At 41.8% G+C, this 25,424-nt stretch overlaps 1 protein-coding gene across 1 annotated transcript in view; it reads left to right on the forward strand.

Moving 5' to 3' along the window:
* MTUS2 (microtubule associated scaffold protein 2) overlaps positions 1 to 25,424 on the forward strand; it is a 288,663-nt gene that overhangs the window by 156,378 nt on the left and 106,861 nt on the right. Inside the window, exon 4 of the mRNA XM_077806292.1 lies at positions 2,848 to 3,009. Within this exon, the coding sequence (XP_077662418.1) occupies positions 2,848 to 3,009 (162 nt within the window). The remainder of the gene's footprint in view (positions 1 to 2,847; positions 3,010 to 25,424) is intronic.

The raw sequence follows: 25,424 nt of genomic DNA on the forward strand, positions 1-25,424 counted from the left end.
GTCATCACGTTACCTAATTTGCTTCCGAGAGGTAAGTAGCTGCACTGAGTTAATTGAAACTATTATTCTCCTCTCAGGAGGTGAGGAATAGTGGGTTTTAATTTACTCTCTGCTTCAGAATGTTAGCTTAAAAGAAAAGAAAAATTCCGGAAATGTATGTAGCTAGCTGGAATTCCAGCCCTGCTGCTCGACTGATTGGAACAATGAGGGCCCAATCCTGTCCCCAGTGACATCAGCGGGAACAGCCTTGAGATTATGTAAACATACGTGTGTCTGTGTGCACACATGTATTCCCACACACATTCACATGTGTATAGACTTCATATTTGGGTGAACAAAAAGATGAGATATATTGTCCCTTAAGTAAAACACTGACCTTAGCGTGGTACCTCTTGGATCTATAAATCTTGCTATTCAACTTGACATCTTCAAGAAGTCAATATCTCCTTATTAAAAGATGAATAACGGAACAAATAATTTAAAAAATTCTGAGAGTATTTGTTCCTCTTCTGTTCTATTATCAGCAACACAGTATATGTGACAGGAAATGACCATAGGCTTTAACATCACTCTCCAGGTACTGGGCATTTCTGGATACCTGGTATATGATCACATCACATTTCAGGTGGCTTTCCATTCAGCCTGTAATGATTCTTTAATTATTGGCCCTCTTCTGTTGTGTTTCAAAGGGCAAGGCTTTTTGTTGCCAGCTCCACTTCATACTAAAAAACTGAATTTATTTATTTATTTATTTGTAATGCAAGATCTCTCTCAGAAGAGATTATATAGCTTCCCCGACACCTCATGCTTCAGACAGAAGAATTGCTTCCCTGCTGGAAGCTAGCCAGATTTCTAAATTGAAATATTCTCTGTATAATAAATTTCACATAAGAGAATAAAAGAGAGGCATATGAGCTTTAAATAAAAGGACATTTGATGTGTATATCTCTGCAAATAACAAGAAATATTTCCTCTTGAAGACAGCTCCTATACTTTAAAAAAATCATCCCAGATCAGCTGTGTGAGCACATTTCAAAGAACAGTTAATAATTTTAGCAGCACGTGGTTAAATGATCAAATGAGAGCATGCCCAATAAAATATCACTAACATCCAGGAGAGCCTTCAGCATGCACAACTGCAGTGGACATTACATAGGTTGGGCCAAATTTCCTGGTGGTCTAACTTCATTCAAGTCCATGGAATTCTACCAGCAGAGAATTAGCTCCATAATCTTTAACCTTTGTTAAACTGGTGAAAAATTCCTGTAATTCTGAAGCAACACAACTGTGTAATGCATTTGGGGTGTTATGTGCATGGCAGTGTTAGGATGATACATGCTTGTGGTTTTTCTGCTCCCATTCAAATACAGTAGATGGTTTAATTTGAATTTTTAATGTAGCTTGTTATTTGAATAAAGGTCAAATGAGTTTGTAGTATGCAGGGTAGTTGCAGCTGTGTCAGTCCCAGGATATTAGAGAGACAAGGCACGAGAGGTAATATCTTTTATTGGACCAACTTCTGTTGGTGAGAGAGACAAGCTTTCGAGCTACACAGAGCTCCTTCTATCTTTCCCAGACCTACAAGCTTTCGAGCTACACAGAGCTCCTTCTATCTTTCCCAGACCTGAAGAAGAGCTCTGAGGTCCAATAAAAGATATTACCTCACCCACCTTGTCTTTTAAATGTGTTTGTAGCAATTAATGTAGACTTTAGGCACACTCCTTTAACTTAAGACTGGCACGCAAGGGACAGCAAACCTTAAGGTATTTTTTCAAAGCTGGGTGATACAGTTTTTCCTTTTATCAGAAAAGGTGCTTTTCTTTTTGAAACGTGCACCTTTTTTATAACAGATCCTAAGATGTTCAGAAAGAAAATTAAAAGTCTCTTTATGCATGAATAGAAGCCTACATCTTAAAAAGACTGAGGACTTTGGCATGCTAGCTATTTTAATAATGTTATCATTTCCCTCCAGGCCATACCTAAATAGCATTTTATTCCTCTCTGTTTAAAATAATGAAAATAAAAAATAATAGTCTTTCTGTGAAATTCTGTATCTTTCTTGCCAGTGTCTGTGCTCATTTTTCAAGCAAATGCTTCATATTCCTGCAAATGTTCAAGTCCAAACCTGCTGTAATCTCTCACTCCGCTTAGGCTTTCTACTTAATAGATAAGAAGACACTCCACTGTTTCTTTTTTAAATGTAGAAAAAAACTGATTTCCTTATATCTGCAAGGAGCATAGGATGTGATTATTTCTTAGGTGGCAAATACAGGAAAGCCAAGTGAACATGTACAGGGGTTTTGAAAGGTTTGTATCAAATGGAAACCTTGGCAACCTTAGATTAAGTATGAGAATATGATTGAAAAGTATGTGCTGATTAAAGCAGATTTTTCTTTTCATGTTATCATTCAAATTTCTGTATAAGATCAGAAGAATTGATTGTAACAAACCCTAGCTGATTAAGGACTTGATTCTGCAAGGTGCTAAGCCTTCTGGCCCTGATCTTACATACCAGAGGCAGTGCTTACTGCCATCGGTAGTTCCATGGACAGTAGTCAAGCAAAAATGCTCACAGTAGTAAGCACTAAGGAGACGGTAGTAAGTGCTGTCAGAAAAAGGTCCTAAAAGCAGCCTAGACTTAACATAGTAGAAATCCAGTATTGGGAACCCTTTACCTGTGAATAACCGGTGGCATTGGGAGAAATATACATGTAACAGAGTCAGTCTGAGTAATGAGGAGAATATGCCTTTATAGCTTATAATTGTAAACATGAGCTCAGTCTATGCTCCAGAACTTGCATACATTTTTTATGAAGTTATAATTAGTGCAATTTTGGCCTCCTGCAGGTTCAAACTTTGGCAGTGAAGAGCAAACCCCTCCTAAGGCATCTGTGCCTTCTAAAGATTTACCCAAGGGGACCAGTAGGACTGCACTGCAGGTATCAACCAGCACAGCAACTCCCCGCAGGAGTTTACTTCCAGCACCAAAAACTACCATAACACCTGCTGGTAAGTTTTTCAAGCTTGTGTATTCAAGTCGCCATCTGCATTACCTAAGTTCTGTTTAAATAATATTACTAATATACTTTATTTCTTGTGTAGTTACCTTTCACATGGCTCTGAGACATATTACCAAAACAGATCTGATTTTGATTCCATTTGCCAGTAAGGTGCCATAGTCTATTTGAACCACTGTTAGTGACACAGCGGTAGTCTCATTTTGCAAACTTAAGAATCTCTGGAGTTCAAGGCTTTTAGTGCTGCTGGCTGCACATGCCACAGGTTCGCTGTGTACAGTATTCATGTTCATTAAAATACCCACAAAATGGCCTTTTGAAGACATGAAACTTCTCTAGAGACTGAACGCTTCCTTTGAGAAGATAATTCATTGTGAATTATATTTCCAAGGACAACGACATGGCATTCCAAAACCAAGGAACTCATGACATTTTCACTTGAGGGAGGGAAAGGAAAAAAAGAAATCAACCAGGGTAAAAAGTCCTGGGAATTCTGTTTCCAAATCCTCCCTGTAACTAAATCCTCCTTCAAATCCATCAAGACTGATTTCTTCAAACAGGCCTACAACCACCCCTAGTCTCCCTAACAGTACAGGCCTTAACCCAGAAGAATTTCATGAGTGAGGAGGGAACGAGCAGAAGAGCATGTTCTTAAAATATAATTTCTTTATATATAAATGTGAATTAAATGTTTGATCAAGTATCAAAATGCTCAAAGCAGGAATTAGCCACATTTTAGAAATAAAAAAGAAAAGGCATAAGCTTCTTTATCAAAGTGTTTTTTCTACTATATGTCGTCAGCTTTCCAATGAAATAATCCATGTATCACGGTAATACTGATGACTCTTCTTTCTTTTTAATTCAAAGGCATCAATATTTTTGCATAAGAAATTGGAAAAAAAGATTGTCATGGTTCATACAATGACCTCACTGGGACTCCTTGCATAGAAAGAAGCTGCTCAGTGAGTGTATGGGTGAAAGAATCAGACCCTACATGATTAACTTTTAATATTATGATGCCCTTTCTCATGCCGAATAGTACCTTACTTCATGAGTAACCCCCTAAAGTCAGTGGGGTTACTAAACCAGAGTATAGGTATCAGCATCTGGCCTTAAATGATTCACATTTCTAGGCAAATAAACTGAGGGGGCGGGTAAGTATATACTCACTGGTAACATTTTCTTGTTATTTAACTCACAGGTGGATTTTTCTTTTTCTTTAGTCTTTGTTCATCTAAATGTTTCACATTAAGTTGCAGCTAGTACGGAGCTCTTCTTCAGATGAACCTATTTCTCATCTTTCTGAAAGTACCTCAGCTTAGAGACTAGCCCTGAAATCCCTTACTCACAGGAGTAATCCTTGCTCATAGGACAATGATACCAATGAAGCAGCATGTCAGAATGAGGGTTTATAGGCTCTGGGTCATATTTTGTAATTTTGAGGATGTATTTGATCCAAGCCATTATGAGGGTGTAGCTGAGTCAAAGTAACCCCAAATCTATGGCAGTGAACAAATGTATATGGACAGACCAGGCCTGGAGTTTTCAGCATCTTTATCCCAAAAGCTTTCCTGGGGATGAAAGCAAACTTAATGTTCCAGCCAGTTAAACATTCTTAGGATGGTATATTTTGATGGTGTAACACAGCTAATGTGAGCTAATTCCACTTGAAGTGTACTGGATTTATCCTATTTCAACTGGACAAAAAAAGCCTTTCTCCGAAGCCAAGCAGTTGTTCAGAGCAGCTTGCTTTGCTCACACCCAACCGGAAATTGGAGGTGGGAGATTCTCTAATGGCTCCCCTGCTCCCACTCCTGCCTCTGCTTCTGGACAGATCATACTTCTCATTGCTCACTGCACTCTTGTCCCTTGAACTCCTTACTGATTTCCCTGTTGCCTCCCAAGGAAAAGATGCCTCACTGACTTCCCAATGTTGGGCTCCCACCTCTGCTAAGACTCTCCATTGATTTTCTGATCCCTCTGCTTCTTCCTTCCCTATACCTTCTTCCATCTGTTAACACTGCTTGTTGCTATATTACAGGATTCCTTAAGCCTACCCATGTCACAGCCTCTTCATCCTCTCAGGTATTGCTCCTCCTGATATGTGCTGGGTAGTTGCTTGTAGAGTCAAACGCACAAAGCAATGCACAGATCCAAGACATCCGCTCGGCTACACAACACCAATGCTGAGTCAACTGAAGTCACAACAAAGTTTTCTTGCCACCATTAAACACAAAACATTGTCACCCAACAAAGGTTCAGTTATGGCAAACAAGAGTAGAGAACGACCCTGTAGCTGTGTGCTCTGGCTCCCACCAGTCGAGCACCTACCACCCAGTGCAGATCAACCCTGGACTTCCCTTAATCAATAGTGCACTGGCGTGGGTCTGGTCTAGAGAAGTGATGATCATCTGGGGTTATATCACTGGCCCCAATACCTCTGGCTGCGGCAGAGAGCCTCAAAATACGAAGCATCTCCTGTGATGCCAGCTGCTTGAGTGTGAATGCTCTTCCAGTGACCTGGCGGAGTGCAATGATTAGGCAATGGTATGTGCATGGATGTGTTAGGAAGCAGTATGAGGACATGACAAAACGAATCTCTAAACCTGACTCCCTGTTATCTGTCTGCTTGGAATGGACATTGGCACAGAAGGACAAAATGAGCATTGCCCATTTCGTATTTTCCTTTGGGAAATATGGCTTGATTGGGCCATCTCTTTTATAACATGATCTTATATAAGAGCTAAATATTATAATCCATCACGGCCAAAATAGGAAATACCCTTTATCCATGTGGGAATGTCCATTTTGCCTGGATTAATGATAACGGTCTAGGCCCAATAGCAGAGATTGTTACTTATATTAGAATCCCTGTCCTACAGATTTTGGCCCTGATTCAGCGAAGCACATCTACTTATGTCCCATTGGAATCAATATGACTTAAGCACATGCTTAAAGTTAAGCACGTGGTTAAGTACTTTGACTATTCAAAGCATTTGAGATTATATGTGAAAAATATGGAGCACCAGTTCACCAAAAATCTTTAATTTCCATCAGAGAGACAAGTTGGGTGGGGTCATATCTTTTATTGGAGAAAACTTCTGTTTGTGAAAGAGATGAGCTTTCAAGCTTACACAGAACTCTGGGAAAGGTACTCAGGATGTCACAGCTAAATACAAGGTGGAACAGATTGTTTAGCATAAATAGTTAACACATATTTCAAGAGACCATTCAAGGGGAAGTGGCCAGTTAACACCTCCCCAGTCGTGGGGGTGGGGGTAGGGGGGATGAAGAAGAAAAAACATAGGAGGGGGGTATTAATGGGTTATAGATTGTTGTAATACGCTTTAAATCCAGTGTCTCTATTCAGTCCATGATTTTTAGTGTTATGAATTTAAGCTCCCGGGTTTGTCTTTTGAAGATGTTGTGCAGGTTTCCTTTGAGGATGGGGCCTGAGAGGTCACATATAGAAAGATTGCTTTGTGAAAAGTGTTCCCCCGTAGGTGATACTGTGTTTTTGTCTTTTATCATTTTTCTGTGTGAGCTTATTCAAGAGCATAGTGATTGTCTGGTTTCACCCACATAGTAGTTATTGGGGCATTTAGTGCACTGTATGAGGTATATCTTGTGACGGGTTGGATCACAGAAACCCCCTGGGGGCTGTCAACTGATGTGCCAAGACTACTGCTGCCCCTGCTTTCCCTGCCCTCCTAGCTTGGGACTTCAGTGCCCTGCCTGGTTTAAGCCAGACCCGCTAGCCTGCTGCAAACCCAGACCCAGGTCTGAACCACGTCCCCTAACAGCTGTAGACTTAAACTGAAAGCAGCTTAAGAAGTGTTCCTGTCTTTAACACTCAGATGCCCAACTCCCAATGGGGTCCAAACCCCAAATAAATCCGTTTTACCTTGTATAAAGCTTATACAGGGTAAACGCATAAGTTGTTCGCCCTCTATAACACTGATAGAGAGGTATGCATGATTGTTCCCCCCCCCCCCCCGCCTTGGGTATTAATACATACTTTGGGTTAATTAATAAGTAAAAAGTGATTTTATTAAATACAGAAAGTAGGATTTAAGTGGTTCCAAGTAGTAACAGACAGAACAAAGTGAATTACCAAGCAAAATAAAATAAAACATGCAAGTCTATGTTTAATACAGTAAGAAAACTGAATACAGATAAAACCTCACCCTCAGAGGAGTTCCAGTAAGCTTCCTTTTACAGACTAGTCTCCTTCTAATTTGGGTCCAGGAATCACTTATGCCCCCTGTAGTTACTGTCCTTTGTTCCAGTCTCTTTCTGGTATTCTTGGGGGTGGAGAGGCTATCTCTTGAGCCAGCTGAAGACAAAATGGAGGGGTCTCCCAGGGGTTTAAATAGACTTTCTCTTGTGGGTGGATACCCCTCTCTCCTGTGTAGAATTTCAGCTCCAAGATGGAGTTTTGGAGTCACATGGGCAAGTCACATGCTCATGCATGACTCAGAACTTACAGGTAGCAGCCATGGTTCACATGCTAGCTTGAACGTCCTCATGTAGACTTATGTGGATTGGAGCCTTCCAAGATCCATTGTCTGTTAAGTGCTTCTTCACTGGGCTCTAAACTTGCAAATTCCTTTCTAAAGAAGCTGACCAAGTGCCTTACCAAGGCTATTTAAAATCAAACAAGTATACAGCCAATATTCATAACTTCAAATACAATAATGACACATGCATAAAAATAGGATGAATATATTCAGTAGATCATAACCTTTACATAGATATATTACATGGCATATGTAGCATAAAACATATTCCAGTTATGTCATATATACATTCATAGGCATATTTTCATAAAGCCTTATGGGGTGCACCTTCACATATCGCATATTGTGATAGGCATGTTGCAGGACCTATGGATCTTGAAAGGTGTATTGTGGGGGTGTTGATCATCATAGCAATGGAGATATGTTTACAGGTTTTGCATCTGTTGTCCTGACAGGGTCTGGTGCTGCCTTGAGCTGGTATGTTCTGGTCTCTGGGGAGCTTGCTTCTGATGATGAGATGATGAACTGGGGGGTTGTTTGAAGCCCAGAAAAGGGGGTTCAGAAAATAATTCTTTCAGGATGTGGTCCCCATCAACTATGGGTTGTAACTGTTTGATGATACCTCGTATGGGTTCCCGTGTGGGGTGGTAGGTGACAACTAGGGGTGCGGGGGGGGGGCGGAATTAATTCTGTACTGAAGCAGATTTTCTTGGGATATTTGGGTGGTCTGTTCCATGATGCATTCTACTTCTCTGGTGGCATGTCCTGGTCTGGTGAAACTGGTTTTAAGTGTGTTAAGGTGTATATCCCAGACTTTCTCCTTGGAGCATATTCTGTGGTATCTGAATGCCTAGCTATAGATCACAGATTTCTTAGTGTGTTTACTGCATTTGTGAAGTTAGACCAATTGCCCTCATCAACAGTACGTGCCCAAATCAGTCGCCACCATTACCCAGCTCAAAATCAATCCGTTATCCATCTCCCTCACTGCTTTCTCTCCCTGAAGGACAGACTTACTGTGGTTAATGTTGAGCAGCACTTCCATAGTGCAGTCACTCACACTGCGCCATGGACACAAGGTCTTAGACACAGATAACTGTGCAACTGAAAAGGAGTACTTGTGGCACCTTAGAGACTAACCAATTTATTTGAGCATGAGCTTTCGTGAGCTACAGCTCACTTCATCGGATGCATACCGTGGAAACTGCAGAAAACATTATATACACACAGAGACCATGAAACAATACCTCCTCCTACCCCACTGTCCTGCTGGTAATAGCTTATCTAAAGTGATCATCAAGTTGGGCCATTTCCAGCACAAATCCAGGTTTTCTCACCCTCTGCCCCTCCCCCCCCCCCCACACAAACTCACTCTCCTGCTGGTAATAGCCCATCTAAAGTGACCCCTCTCTTCACAATGTGTATGATAATCAAGCACCTTGGGGTGCTGGGGAAATCCTCCTCCTACATAAGAGGAATGTGTTGCACTCTGGCAATCCCCAACTGCCAGGTGGCCCATTAGAGGCTGGTGCAGTCTAGGTATAGCATAGAGCAGCCCTGATGCTGCTCTAAACTGCTCGGGGCTCCACAGTCGCTTCCCTGACCCCTCCCCGCCCCAGACCAGGGAGCCTAAACCAGCTCCCCCACTTCTGGTTGCATCCAGAAAAGACTGGATACAACAGTGGGTTGAACCCACTATCTCTACCCTAAAGATTTTATATTCTAAATTAGGCAAGGCAGTACAGTTCAAACAATTAACTCTTTCCCCTGTTTTATTTCTGAAGCAAAATAAATGTGCAAAGTGGGAAAAAAAACCAGCTACATTTTGCAAAAAGATAGAAACAGACCCTGCTAAACAGGTGCAGTTGGCAGGTGCTGTATGTTGCTGTTATAGTACGTAACATGGGCAGGAGCAAAAGCAAATATGTGCAGTTTAGTTGTCTTATTTTATTTTTGTAAGAGCCAAAGTACCAGCAGGTGCGTCTATGCATTGGTCATACATTTCTTTTTATGAGAACAGTATTCCGGTTCCTCACAATGCTAAATATTTTATGGAGACAGAGGACAAAATAAACAAAGGACTGAGAAATACAAGTACTTTAGCACAAGTCTGATTCTAGCTCCCATACCAGAATCTATGCATGCTGTCTAGATCCTTATGCAATATGGAGCCACCTACAAGGTAGTCTCCTCCTTTTATGTTCTTAGTTATTGGCACTTCTCTTTGTTCAGTGCACTTAAGCATCTTCTTGTCAGTTCTTCCCGTCTCCTAAATGATAAAGCACTAAAAGACCTTTGTGAAATTAAATTCTTTATTAAATTGGGAGGAAAATGCTAAAGATGACCTAGAAGGGGAAAAGAGGAAAGTGGAGGGTTCATATTACTTTGGGATTTTCTGGTCCCAGACAAACAAAGCTTTGTTACAAATGGTCTTTGCTGTTGTGTCAGGTTTGATATTTTAAACTTGACAGAGGAAAGTGTCTGGGTGTCTAAATGCAGACTGAAAAGGCTATCCTTCAAAAGGACGTCCTATAGTCCAGAGACAGTCTGAAGTTTCAAAGTGTTTATGCCACATTGAGACATTGCAAAGTGCAAAGAATAATGGCTAGCGTGGCTGAAATTCTGCTCTGGGCAAATCTGCATTGGCACTGTAGCTTCACCTCATTTATCAATGGACATCAAAGAATGGCAGACTAAAAAGGATAGGGGAATGCAGAGGTGAAATCAGTGTTTAAAAATGTTGGAAGAAGTCATTAAAGAATAATCTATCCCACCCTCTCACTTTCGGTCACTGACATGTCATAAAGATGAGAAAAGTAATTTCTAGGAGAAATGGTAAGGGAGAATGCCAACCTCATCACTAAAAGAACCCTTACCGGTGCTCCAAGCCAGAGATAAAGTGACATCCAGCAGCCAGTAATGAGTCGGGAAGGAAGGGATGGTTGAGAGCCAGAAGGCTAAAGTGGGAGCCCTTGGTGGACCACAGAGGCAGACTATAGATGCAGTTGCACTGACACTGGGCCCCCTCTAGGCTTAAAGGGCAGCATATCCCATTACATGTCACAAAGACACCGTTCCAGGAACATTGGAACAAAGGCTCATGAAAGGTCCAAAGCTGGAAGAGAGGAAGCGGTCCTAGGGAATTAGTAGTTGAATGAGAAAAACCCAGGAGACTGTTCCTTTAAGGGCCTGGGACCAGGAGCCCTGTACTGTAGGGTGAGGCAGAACTCCCCTCTCTCCCAGCCACCCAGGAGTTGCTCTCTGTAGAAGGGCAATACATAGAGTGACCAGACAGCAAGTCTGAAAAATCGGGACTGGGGGTGGGGGGTAATAGGCGCCTAGATAAGACAAAGCCCCAAATATCAGGATGGTCCTTATAAAATCGGGACATCTGGTCACCCTAAGAGTACATGTGCTGCCTTCTCCCTCCGAACAGGGAGAGTCTGGCAGGAGAAGCAAGCCAGAGCCAGGAGCTGAGAAAGGGCTGGCAGTGGCAGCTTCGAGAGGAGCAGACAGGGACAAAAGGATAGCGCTGTGTATGGTAGCAGAGCCAGAGCTGAGCGTGAACTTTTGTGTTGTGGCGATAGACTTGATTTTGGGAGCCTGCGGATTGTGTTCAGCTCCCTCTGTTATTAAACCAGCCCTGAGTACAGGGGCAGTTAGCTGCGAGAAAGACTGAAGAGAGGAAACAGAGGCAGGGCACGTCTACACTGCAAAAACAAACCCCATGGCAGTGAGTTTCAGAGCCCAGGGCAAGTGGCACTACAGGGCTAAAAATAGCAGTGTAGACATTCCCACTCGAACTGGAGCAAGCCCGAGTTCCAGCCCAAGTGGGGGCAGCTACGCTGCTATTTTTAGCCTCCCTCAAGCCTAAGTCAGTTGGCCTGGGCTCTGAGTCTTGCTGATGCAGGTCTTTTTTTGCAGGGTAGACATGCTCAAAGAGGGTGAGCAGGAGGCAGCTGCCCTTATACAGTGTATTTAAGGTTAGAGTCAGAGCATCTACAATAAATCTCAGAAGGTCTAGACCAGGGGTCGGCAACCTGCGGCACGCATGCCAAAGGCGGCACGTGAGCTGATTTTTAGTGGCACTTTGCTGCCAGCCAGGTTCCTGGCTGCTGGCCCCATTCAGCCCGCTGCCGGCCTGGATGGACGGAACCCCGGGCTGAGCCGGGCCAGCGGCCAGGACCACGGCTGGCAGGGGCCGGCGGACAGAACCCCAGAGCGGCAGCGGGCTCAGTGTGCTGCCGGTCTGGGGTTCCATCTGCCGCCTGGGCTGCTGGTCTGGGGTTCTGGCCGCCGGCCCCTGCCAGCTGGGGTCCTGGCTGTGGGCACCGCTCATCCCGCTGCCAGTCTGGGGTTCTGTTGGGGGGCCCCTGTAAATGTAAACTTTATTACGGGCACGCGAAACCTTAAATTAATGAAGACTTGGCATGCCACTGCTCAAAGGTTGCTGACCCCAGGTTTAGACTTTAGCATAGATCTCCTTCATTTACTGAAGTCTGTCCATCCCAGTCCTCCCTAACAAGACATTTAACAGTGATCAAGATATGCAGTCTTTGGCCTGGTCTACACTGCACAGTTAAGTCGAAGTAAGCTGCTGTGTGTCGAGCTCGCTGTGGAAGTATCTTCACTTAAATTTGTCTCCCGCTGACATAAGTGCCTCTCTACGCTGACTTAATAACACCCCCTCGCCCAGTGGCATAGAGTCACGGTCAGTGTAATTACGTTGATGCAGTGTCAGTATAGACACTTCATTGGTTATGTTGATTGTTGCTGGCTTTTAGGAGCCATCCCATAATGCCCCACTCTGATAATACAATCAATACAAGAACTCCTGGTGAGGACGTGCATCACCGACGTGAGGAGCCAAGTGTACCCACACAGAAGCAATTTAATCACTGTGGTGGCTGTATGCTGATGTAAATTAAGTTGACATAATTTTGTAGTGTAGACATGCCTTCAGGAACCTGTGAGAGCTTTGGAGGGTGAAAGGGGAAGTGATTCACATTCAAGCAAGACTAACCTCTTCTCAGATTAGGATATCATCCCAAGAAGGAAGAGGGCTGTCCAAGGAGTCAGTGGATATGTGACCCTGACCCTGTCTGTTATTGGTCTCCTAATATGGTCTGGAACTGGAGGAAAATACCTATTTGGAGGGTTGGTTGGAAATAGGTCTAGCTTCCATCTCAGTGGTATTTCCAAGTTCCTGCAGAACAGATACACCATCAGACCAGATCAAATGGAGTGAGGGTTGGAAGCAAAGAAATCCACAAGATAGGATTTTTTTCCCAGCCCTTGCAGAGAGACAAGTTGGGCAAATGCTCAGAAGGTTGCACCTAAGGAGAGGAGGGGCTCCTCCATGTGGGGCGTCCAGTGATGAGCATCAGATGAAAAGATCAGCTCTGTCTAGAAGATAAACCTTTATAGACTGAAGAGGAATTCACATTTCTGGCATGAGGGACTTTTAACCATCACTTGACATCATCTTTAAAGGCAGGGTGATTTTCTAGCCATAGAAAAATAATGTGATGTTGTTGTTGGACTCTTGCATTTAGGTACAAACTACAAGCTCCATTCATCACTCACCTGAGCAGTGCCACTAAAGTCAAAGGGTGCAGCAAAGCCCCTAGAATGGTGAAGAAAACTCCACACGGATTCCTTTGTGGATGTTTCCCCATCATTCCATCGGAAGGTTCCCCTTTCACAGAACAGGCTGCAGGACCCCTATGTAGAATGCTCCTGGGGAACCTATTTACCATGCCTCACCTGGCCACAGCTGCCCCCAGAACTCCACTTAAAGGAGGATGCTCATTGTGCAGGATCCATGGGGACGATGAGACAGCTCCATCCAGCTGGCTGTATTGCCTTTCACAGGTAATCCTCTCCTTGGCCTGTGTGGGGATGATGTGTCTTCTAGCCAGTGCTTGCTCCCGTTCCATTTGTGGATCCTTGAACCAATGGAAAAGCCTCCACAGAGTCTGGCAGAGGGATGGTGGTGTTGTGGTGGCAGCTGAGCAGCTCTTTTGGGGCGGAGAGGGCCAAAAGGCAGCAGATCTACATCTAGAGTGTCCTCTCCACATGGGGATTTAAAAGTGGGGTGGAAAATCCCCCCTCCCCATTGGGCCTGTTCACATAAGTAAAGTTACTCACTAAGTGTTTGTAGGACCAAGCCTTGTAGCAGTTATTATAAATATATTTATTTCTTAAGGCTCCTGTGCAACCCACCTCCATTACTAAAGCCAAATAAAGCTTGGAACACTGCACAGGCAGAGTTAAAATATAGCAACACAAACGTTATATAAATTATATACTGCAGCATCACTTTAAATAATGTAGGGGGAGGGGAAGAGTCTTGCACAAAGGTTGGCATTAATTTTAATGCAAAACATTTCTGAGGGAGAGGGTTACGAGGTGAGATTTGAAATGTTTGGATATTTTGAAAACGTACATCATTATAACCATTCTAAGTAGGATTTTATTTGTGAAAGCACACGTCCAAATGTATTAATGAGAAAAAAATAACCAGCAAGCATCGTGTGAAACCTTTCATGTGTTAGATTCTACCTGAAAAAGGACCACCTGAACAGTAAATTCTCATTAAAAATAGTAAGTTCAAGAGAGATTATATTACTGGTATTTCACTAAATCTGCTTGTCAACTAAATTGGACTACAGGGGATAGATCTCCTTGAATTAACGCAAATGGGCTCCTATAGCTGCTGCTCTACAGTAATTCAGGCAGTTAAAAAAAGCGGGGAAGGGGGGGACCTAGCATGGGACAATAACAATAGAAGATCATTGTCATGCAAACTGTTTTGATGACATGAACTGATTGCTTTTCTATCAGTCTGTGAAAGCAATACATTTAATTTGGTTTAATTAATCTTTTTGTACATTGCTTTTTGTGCATTGCATTACTGGACCTCTTTCATTTTTGCATACCTGGCAATGTATGAAAGATTAAAAAAAAGAATTCATTTGAGTAGGAAAACTGGGACACATCCTTTAAATCCACTGAAATACATTAGCCTAGGAGAGTTGTCTTGAGGAATGCAGTGGAAAAATGATTAACATTTCGTTTCTATTTTGTTTTAAACCCTAGAGCCATGCACCTTTGAGCTTTGAGAAGTTCTGATCTGGAAGCTAACTTTGTAGTTCAGAGCCATCCCTTAATTTTTTTTTAATGGATTGTCTTTTTCAATAGGGGTAATTGTCATGTATGGTCTACAAGCCACATAAATACTGGATTTTCTACCGTACATCTCTGAATATGCAGGGACACCTGCAAGAGGAAGTATTGTAAGAATGTGTGCAAGCAGTTTTTCACCCATTTGTGGTCTCATTCTTGCAAGTGGTTTGGGCTTGTCTTCAATGCAAGTTCAAGTTATAACTCAAGTGTAGCCTCTAACTCAAGTCCCATCCGCACACTAAAACCCTTAAGTGTGGTGTTGCTGTTAACTCAAGTTGGCTGGCCCACCAGGGTATAGTTCCAGTTCAAGTTAGAGCGACTCATCAGCTGCTAACATGACCACTGTGTATTATGGGCATAAACTAGTGCCACTCAAGTGCCGCTAGACTGCCAGTGCTTTCCCACAATTCCCTTTGTGCCCAGAAAGGTCAGACAAGTTCCCTCAGGATTCACTGGGAAATAATTCATAAGCGACTCAGCTTCGTGCCGCACTAAAAACAATTAGATGTGCCCTCAGACGTGTTAGTGCCACACACGAGTGAGTACAGCACCAGTGCAAACATATAGACGCAGCAACTCCAGAGTTACTTCACAGTGTGGCCACTCTCACTTCAACTAGGCTAACTTGAGAGGAGTAATTTGAGTGTAGATAACTCAAGTTAACTCTGCAACAAAGACATAGGGCAGGTCTACACTTGTAAAATGCTGCATTGGCACAGCTGCCTTGATGCAGTTGCACCACTGTAGTGCTTTAATGAAGACGCTCTGCACTGAGGGGAGAGAGCTCTCCCCTTGGCGTTGTATCCACCTCCCTGAGAGGCGGAAGGTATGTTGACAGGAGAAGCTCTCCTGCCATCTAGTGCTGTCTACACCAGGGGTTAGGTTGGTATAACTATGTTGTGTGGTGTGTGTGGATGTTTCACACCCCTGAGCAACATAGTTATACCAATGTAAGTCGAAAGTGTAGACAGACCATAGCCTTTGAGTGTGAGACTCCCACAGCAGCCAGCAGGAATTACACACGTGAGGAGGTGAAGGATCGTTATACATTTGAACATAAAAAGAAAAAATGCATTTTAAATCTTTAGGGAGTAGAAGGATTTTCTGTTCTATGCACATACTTTTTGATGGAATAACTATTTCTGCCTGATTATTCTTTTTACTTTGTATTCTCCTCATGGACAAATTCCTGCTGTCCCTCTCTAAGAATGTGCATAATTTGAGTGTAAAGCATCAATGAGAAATTCACAAGTAGTTGGGTTTTCTCTGCTTGCCTAGTGAAGTAATGACAACAAGCATTGCTCTGAAAACTGAATTAACCAAAGAAAGATGTTTCTGTTGCAACTACAATGTAAACAGCATCTCCACGCTTCCACAGGTACTGGTAGATCGTAAATAAGTAGTGTGGGATCTAAAGTGCAATCAGTGTGATGGACAGGAGCCCAGTATACTCACAGATCTCACCATATCACAGTAAAGTACAATTGCACTTCTTTGAATTAGCTTCTTCACAGCCAGAATAAAGCCAGCAACAAAGAAGAGGATGGGGAGGGCAGTGGGGGAAAAGAAATAAAAACTTCTGTGTGTCTGGAGATGTAGGGCGGAAACTTATCCACTGGTTAATTGCGACAATGTTCTCTTTATAAGATGTTCGGGTACTTCGCCATAAAATTGTAAATAGATGAATAGTAAGAAAGTAGCAGATAAAACATGAAGTCAGTTCAAAACTTTAAATACTCATAAGAACAGCCATACTGGATCAGACCAATGATCTATCTAGCCCAGTATCCTGTCTTCTGACAGTGGACAATGCCAGGTGCTTCAGAGAGAATGAACAGAACAGGCAGTCACTGAGTGATCCATCCCCTGTCGCCCATTCCCAGTTTCTGGCAAACAAAGGCTAGGGACACTGAGATCATGGGGTTGCAGCCCCGACCATTCTGGCTAATAGCCACTGATGGACCTATTCTCCATGAACTTACCTAGTTCTTTTTTTAACCCTGTTATAGTTTTGGCCATCACAACATCCCCTAGCAACGATTTCCACAAGTTGACTTTGTGTTGTGTGAAGAAATACTTCCTTTTGTTTGTTTTTAAACCTGCTGCCTATTAATTTCATTGAGTGACCCCTGGTTCTTTTGTTACATGAAGAAGTAAACAGAACTTCCTTATTCACTTTCTCGACACCAGTCAAGATTTTATAGACCTCTATCATACCCCTTCTTTGTCATCGCTTTTCTAAGATGAAAAGTCCCAGTCTTCTTAATCTTTCCTCATACAGAAGCTGTTCCATACCTGTCAAGGTTCTTTTCCCACTCTGAACTCTAGGGTACAGATATGAGGACCTGCATGAAAACCTCCTAAGCTTACTTTTAGCAGCTTAGATTAAAACTTCCCCAAGGTACAAACTATTTTACCCTTTGCCCTTGGACTTCCACTGCCACCACCAAACTTTATCTGGGTTCCTGAGAAAACATAGTTTGGACACGTCTTTCCCCCCCAAATCCTCCCAACCCTTGCACCCCACTTCCTGGGGAAGGTTTGGTAAAAACCCTCACCAATTTGCATAGGTGACCACAGACCCAAACCCTTAGATCTTAGAACAATGAAAAAGCATTCAATTTCCTTACAAGAAGACTTTTAATAGAAGAAAAAATAATCACCTCTGTAAAATCAGGAGGGTAAATACCTTACAGGGTAATTAGATTCAAAACATAGAGAATTCCTCTAGGCAAAACCTTAAGTTACAAAAAAGACACACAGACAGGAATATTCATTCTATTCAGCACAGCTATTTTCTCATCCATTTAAAGAAATCATAATCTAACACATACCTAGCTAGATTACTTACTAAGTTTTAAGACTCCATTCCTGTTCTGTCCCCGCAAAAGCATCACACAGACAGACCCAGACCCTTTGTTTTTCTCCCTCCTCCCAGCTTTTGAAAGTATCTTGTCTCCTCATTGGTCATTTCGGTCAGGTGCCAGCGAGGTTACCTTTAGCTTCTTAACCTTTTACAGGTGAGAGGATTTTTCCTCTGGCCAGGAGGGATTTTAAAGGGGTTTACCCTTCCCTTTATATTTATGACAATACCCCTAACCATTTTTGTTGCCCTTCTCTGTATCTTTTCTAATTCTAATATATCTTTTTTTAAATGCGGCAACCAGATCTGCATAAAGTATTCAAGATGTAGGTGTACCATGGATTTATATAGTGGCATTATGATATTTTCTGCATTATTATCTATCCCTTTCCTAATGATTCCTAATATTCTGATAGCATTTTTTGACTGCCGCTGCACATTGAGTGGATGATTTCAGAGAACTATCCACAATGACTACAAGATCTCTTTCTTGAGTGGTAACAGCTAATTTAGATCCCATCATTTTATATGTGAAGTTGGGATTATGTTTTCCAGTGTTTATTACTTTGCATTTATCAACATTGAATTTCAGCTGCTATTTTGTTGCCCAGTCACCCAGTTTAGTGAGATCCCTTTGTAACTCTTCGCAGTCTGCTTTGGACTTAACTTCTTAAGTAGTTTTGTATCGTCTGCAAATTTTGCCCCCTCACGGTTTTGTCACTTCCTTTTTCCAAATCATTTATAAATGTGTTGAACAGCACTGGTCCCAGTACAGATCCCTGGGGGACACCACTATATACCTGTCTCCATTCTGAAAACTGACCATTCATTCCTACCCTTTGTTTCCTATCTTTTAACCAGTTACTGATCCATAGAGGACCTTCCCTTTTATCCCATGACTGCTTACTTTGCTTAAGAACCTTTTGTGAGGGGCCTTGTTAAAAGTTTTCTGAAAGTCTACATACACAATGTCCAGTGGATCACCCTTGTCCACATGTTTGTTTGACCTCCCTAAAATAATTCTAATAGATTGGTGAGGTAAGATTTCCCTTTACAAAAGCCATGTTGACTATTCCCCAACAAATCGTGTTCATCTGTGTGTCTGTTCATTCTGTTCTATACTGTTGTGGTACTGAAGTTAGGCTTACTGGCCTCGAATTGCCAGGATCACCTCTGGAGCCTTTTTAAAAAATTGGCATCACGTTAGCTATCCTCCAGTCATCTGGTACAGAAGCTGATTTAAATTATAGGTTACATACCACCGTTAGTAGTTCTGCAATTTCATATCTGAGTTCCTTCTGAAATCTTGGGTGAATATCATCTAGTCCTCGTAACTTATTACTATTTAATTTATCAATTTGTTCCAAAACCTCCTCTATTGACACCTCAGTCTGAGAGGTGGAAACTCATATCTGACAAACTAGGGAGCAGTTTATAGTAAGACACTGAGCCTCAACCTTCCCCCAAGAATTTGGCCCAGAGACTCACCCCTCAAAATGGGGAGGATTGTGTATAAGAGGATTACATGAGTCCATGAAATCCACAATATAAGGAAGAGATCAAATTTTTATATTATCTCTGCAATTGAGCTCTGATGTGTTAATAAAGTTACACTGAAATGCTGCACTTATTTCAAGGAACTTTTTAATAAATTTTCCTATATGCCAGACTTTGATTTTGGAGTGATCGTTTAGTATATTTTTGTCTTTTTTCTCTTATTTTTTGTTTTACACCAGCTAATTTATGAAAAACTGTCTCCATTTAAAGAATGTCAGAAAATAATCACCTTCATATATGCGAAGGAAATAGTCTTTGTCCTCTTATCTCTTACCAGGTGACTTCAAACTTGAAAAACACACAAAGGGAAAAACTACAAGCGTTAGCTGTTTCTCGTTCGACAAACGTAGTCTTTCTTCTACATCTACTTATTTATTCACATCCTTTCAGTGTCTCATAGATCACAGGATGTATGGAATCTCTAGAGAGAATTGGATTGTTCTTATTCCAGAGAATCCATCAAACTTCTAACTTTGCTCATTTTGTCTCAAACAATGTGTGCACGGAAGTCTCATTACTCACCATGGACATGACTAGTCATGATTATCACTGAGGGAGAGGAGTAGAAGAAGCTTGGTGTGGTTGTCTGTCAGTTCACGACTGGAAAACACTTCCTTGGCTTTTTTTTTTAACTCACTAAATGCATTATTAACATATATAATACGCCTGAGAACAATTGCAGTCCAAACTCACAGCCAGTGGTTACACTGCATTGTTAATGATATATATAGCATGTTAGGGTTTGTTTATGAATGAATATTCATTACTTATTCGCCAGTATGTTTTCAGTCTGAAGGGTAAATGCAAATTGAACCAATGTTAAAGGCTGTATTATGTGGGCTTTTAAAGACTAGATTGGCAAATACATAGTATGGATCAATGCTGCACTGGCCTCAGGAAAATGGCCTAGATAATATAATAGATGATTTTTATGTCTAATTTCTATTATCAGATTCTATACAGTTTGGGAAAAGACAAACACATTTTGGGGGTTTGCCCATAGCCAAATTCCTGATGAATGACTCAGCACCTCTGTATTGTTTTGATAACATAAGAGCTCCCATTTTTAAGTGCTACATTTGATTTTTATACCTTTATCTTTGCATCTTGTGTACAGTTTGAAGCAAATTACATAGTTCTAATTTGGAAATTTAAATATTTTTAAATACACACACGTGAACAAATGTTCAAAAATTAGCACCTAAATTGCGCAAACTGAACCCATCTTTGCACCCTCTGACAGGTGCTTATGCGTGCAGTTACCTATATTGCAAACAGAAATGCCCATTTCCACATGCAAATACAGGCTTAAAAAGAGCTACAGTACTTAAGCCAAAGCCTTTGGAAAGGTGGTACAGAGATTTATTTTAAATAAATACAACAATGAGTAGCACATGGCTTGGTTCCTGGCTGCCTCAGGGACCACCTCTCTCCACAAGATCTGTCGGTTAAGGTCAGCTGCCACACAGAATCCAACAAACCCTAATGTCTGGGGGCTAGTGGTGAGATGTTCTCATTGAAAAGGCCCTTGATTCATAAATCTGATCCCCCAGCTAGTCAGAGAGAGGCTATATTTTTGACTTTGAGGATACAGTGCCAGGGACAACTCTTTTCTCAAGAATTTGCCTGCGGGTGATGGGCTTGGTGAGAAGGCCAGTGTTTGCTTTTGGGGATTATGCTGCTTTCTTTTGCCTTTCACGGACTTCCTAAATCCCTTCCCTCTAAACATCAGGAGGTCCACAGTGCTACAGTAAGACTACTCTCCCTCCAGAAAGCAAGACCACAGTCATCAACCCCTATCATCATCAGCAGCTCCTTAGCTAACCTCAGATCTAATTAGAAATTGCCCTCCTGGCTTTTAAAATTCTCCAAGGACTTGCTCCATCCTACTCCTCTGACCCTGTATCCACCTGCTCCTCCCCCACTCGCTCTGCTCCACCACTCTCTATCTCCTCTTTCCTCGTCTTCCCAGTTGGGGGTCATTCTGTCGCTGTGCTGCTCCATCTGCTTAGAATTTCCTCTTCACCTCTCCTTGAGTCACTGAGTTGCTTTTCAAATGTGAGGTTACAAACCTTCCCATTCATATAAGCTGAAGGATGTCAACCCACTCCTGTTTCCCTGCTTTGTTACTCATTGTTCTGTTCTTCCCTCACTGCAATATAAAATAAATTACTAAATAGCAATCTGTAGCTTTTCTAGTTGTAGATTTCAGCCTTCATTGCTCTTGCTCTGCTCCAGCTTTGCACAGTACAGTATGTTGTTTTTCCCTTGCAGCCTGCTTCAGAGCTGCTGTCCACCGCTCCGTAAAGAATCATCTCTCTACTACGCTATCCCTTCTTGCAAAATGTTCTTTGATATTTTGTGACATGTATTGCCATCGGTTCTGGGGTATAACTCTGATTGCTATCAGCAAAAGTAATATATGCCCTTACCATAAAGAATGCTACATAAAAAAATTGTGTTTTACTAGTGAGGAGTTGTGTTGGTGGTTGATACCTTTCTTTCCTTGTTGCTTCCTTCATTTAAACTGAGATTTACTTTTTTGGATTTTTGTGCCTGCCTGGTGTGTGGGGTCAAGAGCCTGTACTAATTCCCCTGAGCTCCTTGTTCAAGTCTTCTTAAAAATCAAAATAGTTTTGTACGTCCCTTGTCTCCAGTGAAAGCATTTCCTTTTATTAGTATTACCCTGAGATTCATTTTCTGAGTGTCGTGGCAGATGGCCCACTTGTGCATCACATTTTTATTGGTAAACCACAGAATCCCTCCCCCACCCCACCCCCAGGCATCATTGCCATGAAAAAAATAATTCTAGACTCTGTAACTACATAAATTATAGCTTGTAATATGAGCTCTCTCTTTTGTCTCACAGCTCCCATCACAGGTAGCTTTCACTCAGTCGTTGGCAATGAAATGGCAATATAAACCTGTTTTTATGTTGTGAAGTACTGTATAGCAGGTGCCAGATCCAGAAAATTTATATCCTCAGGCATTTCATTGTGAAATGTGTTAATCACAAATGTGAATCTTGGCCTCAATATTTCCAGTTTACAAATGTCCCAGAATATATTAGAAATGTTCTGAAGTCGTGGTGCTAGGGGGACTGTCCTCATTCCCAGGACTGGGGTTGCATGGAGATTCACTAATAGGCCTTTACCATCCAGTGCTGAATGTTGAGGTGATTAGAACTTATCTGAACTTCTCAGAATGGTGCGACTCTAAGAAGATGTTAGTTCTTCTCTTTGTGTGCCATCCTACCAGCTATTTCAGTTTGTGTTAGGCTATGTCTTCACTAGAAAGGCTGCAGTTACATGGCTGTAGTGCTTCAGTGTTGATACTCACAACATCAACAGGAGGGGTTGTCCTGTTGCTGTAGTTAATTCATCTCCATGAGAGGCAGTAGCTAGGTTGACGGAAGAACTCTTCCATCGACCTAGTGTTGTCTATATCAAGTGTTACGTCTACTTAACTATGTCACTCCGGGGTGTGGATTTTTCACAACTTTGAGTGATGTGAAGACAAGCCCTTTGACTGTGAGTCGCATCCATGGGTATCAGGTGAAACAAAAAATCTATTAACATGTGAGACTTTTACTTATCTATCACTCTAAAAGAGATTCACCATGTCCTTCAAACTCTGTGAACGAAATTCTAACAAGAACCTCAGTCCAAAAGTATTCTTCCCCCTGCCTCCCTTTGGAAACAAACAAAAGAATATATTGTCCTGGTTGTCCTGGTTTGGGGCTAATTCTGCCCCGTCTTTTTTCTGGTCTCTCTAAGGGCACCCCCTCATGCAGCAGCCCTCATGCCTTTTCCTGACCTGAGGTGGAATTTTGCAGTTCTCCCACTCTTAGATTGGGCCCTGGACTCCAGTACCATGTGTGTCAACCTTTCTTACACAGCAAGTCTGACTGAGTTTGGTTACCTGCGGTTCTTCCTTTTGGGAATGTGTGAGCAGCGGTATGCAGTGATCAGAGAGCTTTCTTAGATCAAAGGTATTGTTTGTTTTAACAAGAGGAACAAGCCACGAGAGAAAAAAGGGATTTTAATACAACAAACTGTGTACACACGTCTATCTTACTTAAAGGCTTACCAACCCTGATGATAAACTAGGCAGGCCTAACTTCTTCAGACACATCCAGGGGAGGGTCTCATGTTTCAGTCCAGTTCCCACAAACAACCTCCTGCCTCCCTCTTAACATTGCCAGAGTGGTGTTGTTTTGTGTCTGAGGACCTTTTCTTGTCCTTATCAAAATCAGTTTTGTATGGTAGCTGGAGGTGGAGGCAAAAAGTTCTTACAAAAATCTAAACGTTCTGACATTGTCCCTGAACAAAGCTTAATTGTTTGCTAATGGGTGGTTATTTTGAGACATTTTTTCCTTCCTATTTTTCCAGACAGACTCTTGTTGTATTAAACCAATATAGTCATACAGAAAACAATCCAATAACAAGTTCACATACAATGTTCATAAATTATTACAGAGCAGCTCCAAATCTGTCATATAAAGCAACCCTTCTATTCTGAGTTACAATACTATTAATCTGGAATAATTTCACTGGAATAACTTCAAATTTACACTGGTATAACTGAGAGCAGAATTTAGCTCAGTCTCTGTGTGTGCTGTTACAGGAGTGCTCTATAAAAGAGAGATGTCTGTCTGTATGTAAATGTTTAATTTACAGAGTGCCAGAAGGTGGCACTAAAGAATATGCAGCGTAGTTCATGGTATTGTAGGACTAATAAACTGCTTGTTCACTGAAAATGTCCTCTTGTGTGAGCTAATTTCATGCAGCTATCAAGATATGGTGAAGGGAAGGTGGTGTGTCAAAAAACAGGGCATATCATGGGACCTAACTTGTAACTCTAACTACAGCTTTGAATATTATGAAAACTATGTTAATCCAACAAGAATTTACCGGCAGGATTTTAATCTTAATATAAGATTACCAAATTCTATTGTCCTCTCTCTGTGTGCAGCACACAGACTTGCATGAAGCAAAATGGAATAGGGTCTCAGATGCAGGACTAGATAATTGCAAGATGTTTTTAAATTGTATCAACAGTGGCTTTGTTTTTCTGCTTCAGATATCCTGCAGGGTACACAGTGCAATGTAATTGTTCTATTTGTTATTTCCCTAACGGACATATGAATGTACACATGAAAGATTTGGACGTTTATAATGTGAACATTATTTATATTCTACCAGAAACCATTTTTGTGTTCCCTTTGTTTGCATTTTATTTCCAATAGCTGTTATACAGTCTGAGAACTACAATTTAAAAAAATTGCAAGTATTTAAAAATAAAAAAGGCAATCAAATGGGAAAATATATTTGAATGGTTGGCTTTTAGCTTTTGTTTTCTCATTCTTCATAACTTACGCATGTAAAGAGCTTTTTATCATTGACTGAGTAGAATATTGTGTGTCTGTGTTTGTCACATGGCAGGGAAAGCGGGAGAGCAATGTTTTCACATGACTGTGCTCAGGGTGATTTTTCATTGTACAGTATGTTGATCAGTGAAACTGGAGTTGGACAGCCCATGTTCCCTGGAGGGACTGTTATTGAGGGGACACCAGTAGAATAGGAAGCACAGGGCATTAGGCTGGAAGCAACTCAGCCGTATGGACAGGGTAGTGCATGGGGTTAATAAAATTGTAGGTTTCAGAGTAACAGCCGTGTTAGTCTGTCTTTGCAAAAAGAAAAGGAGTACTTGTGGCACCTTAGAGACTAACCAATTTATTTGAGCATGAGCTTTCGTGAGCTACAGCTCACTTCATCGGATGCATACCGTGGAAACTGCAGTAGACATTATATACACACAGAGACCATGAAACAATACCCCCTCCCACCCCACTGTCCTGCTGATAATAGCTTATCTAAAGTGATCATCAAGTTGGGCCATTTCCAGCACAAATCCAGGTTTTCTCACCCTCCGCCTCCCCCCCCCACACACACAAACTCACTCTTCTGCTGGTAATAGCCCATCCAAAGTGACCACTCTCTTCACAATGTGTATGATAATCAAGGTGGGTCATTTCCAGCACAAATCCAGGTTCTCTCACTCCCTCACCCCCCTCTAAAAACCACACACACAAACTCACTCTCCTGCTGGTAATAGCTTATCCAAAGTGACCACTCTCCCTACAATGTGCATGATAATCAAGGTGGGCCATTTCCAGCACAAATCCAGGTTTTCTCACCCCCCCACCCCCATACACACACAAACTCACTCTCCTGCTGGTAATAGCTTATCTAAAGTGATCATTAAGTTGGGCCATTT

This window comes from Eretmochelys imbricata, chromosome 1, assembly GCF_965152235.1.
Source record: "Eretmochelys imbricata isolate rEreImb1 chromosome 1, rEreImb1.hap1, whole genome shotgun sequence".
NCBI classification, from domain to species: domain Eukaryota; kingdom Metazoa; phylum Chordata; order Testudines; family Cheloniidae; genus Eretmochelys; species Eretmochelys imbricata.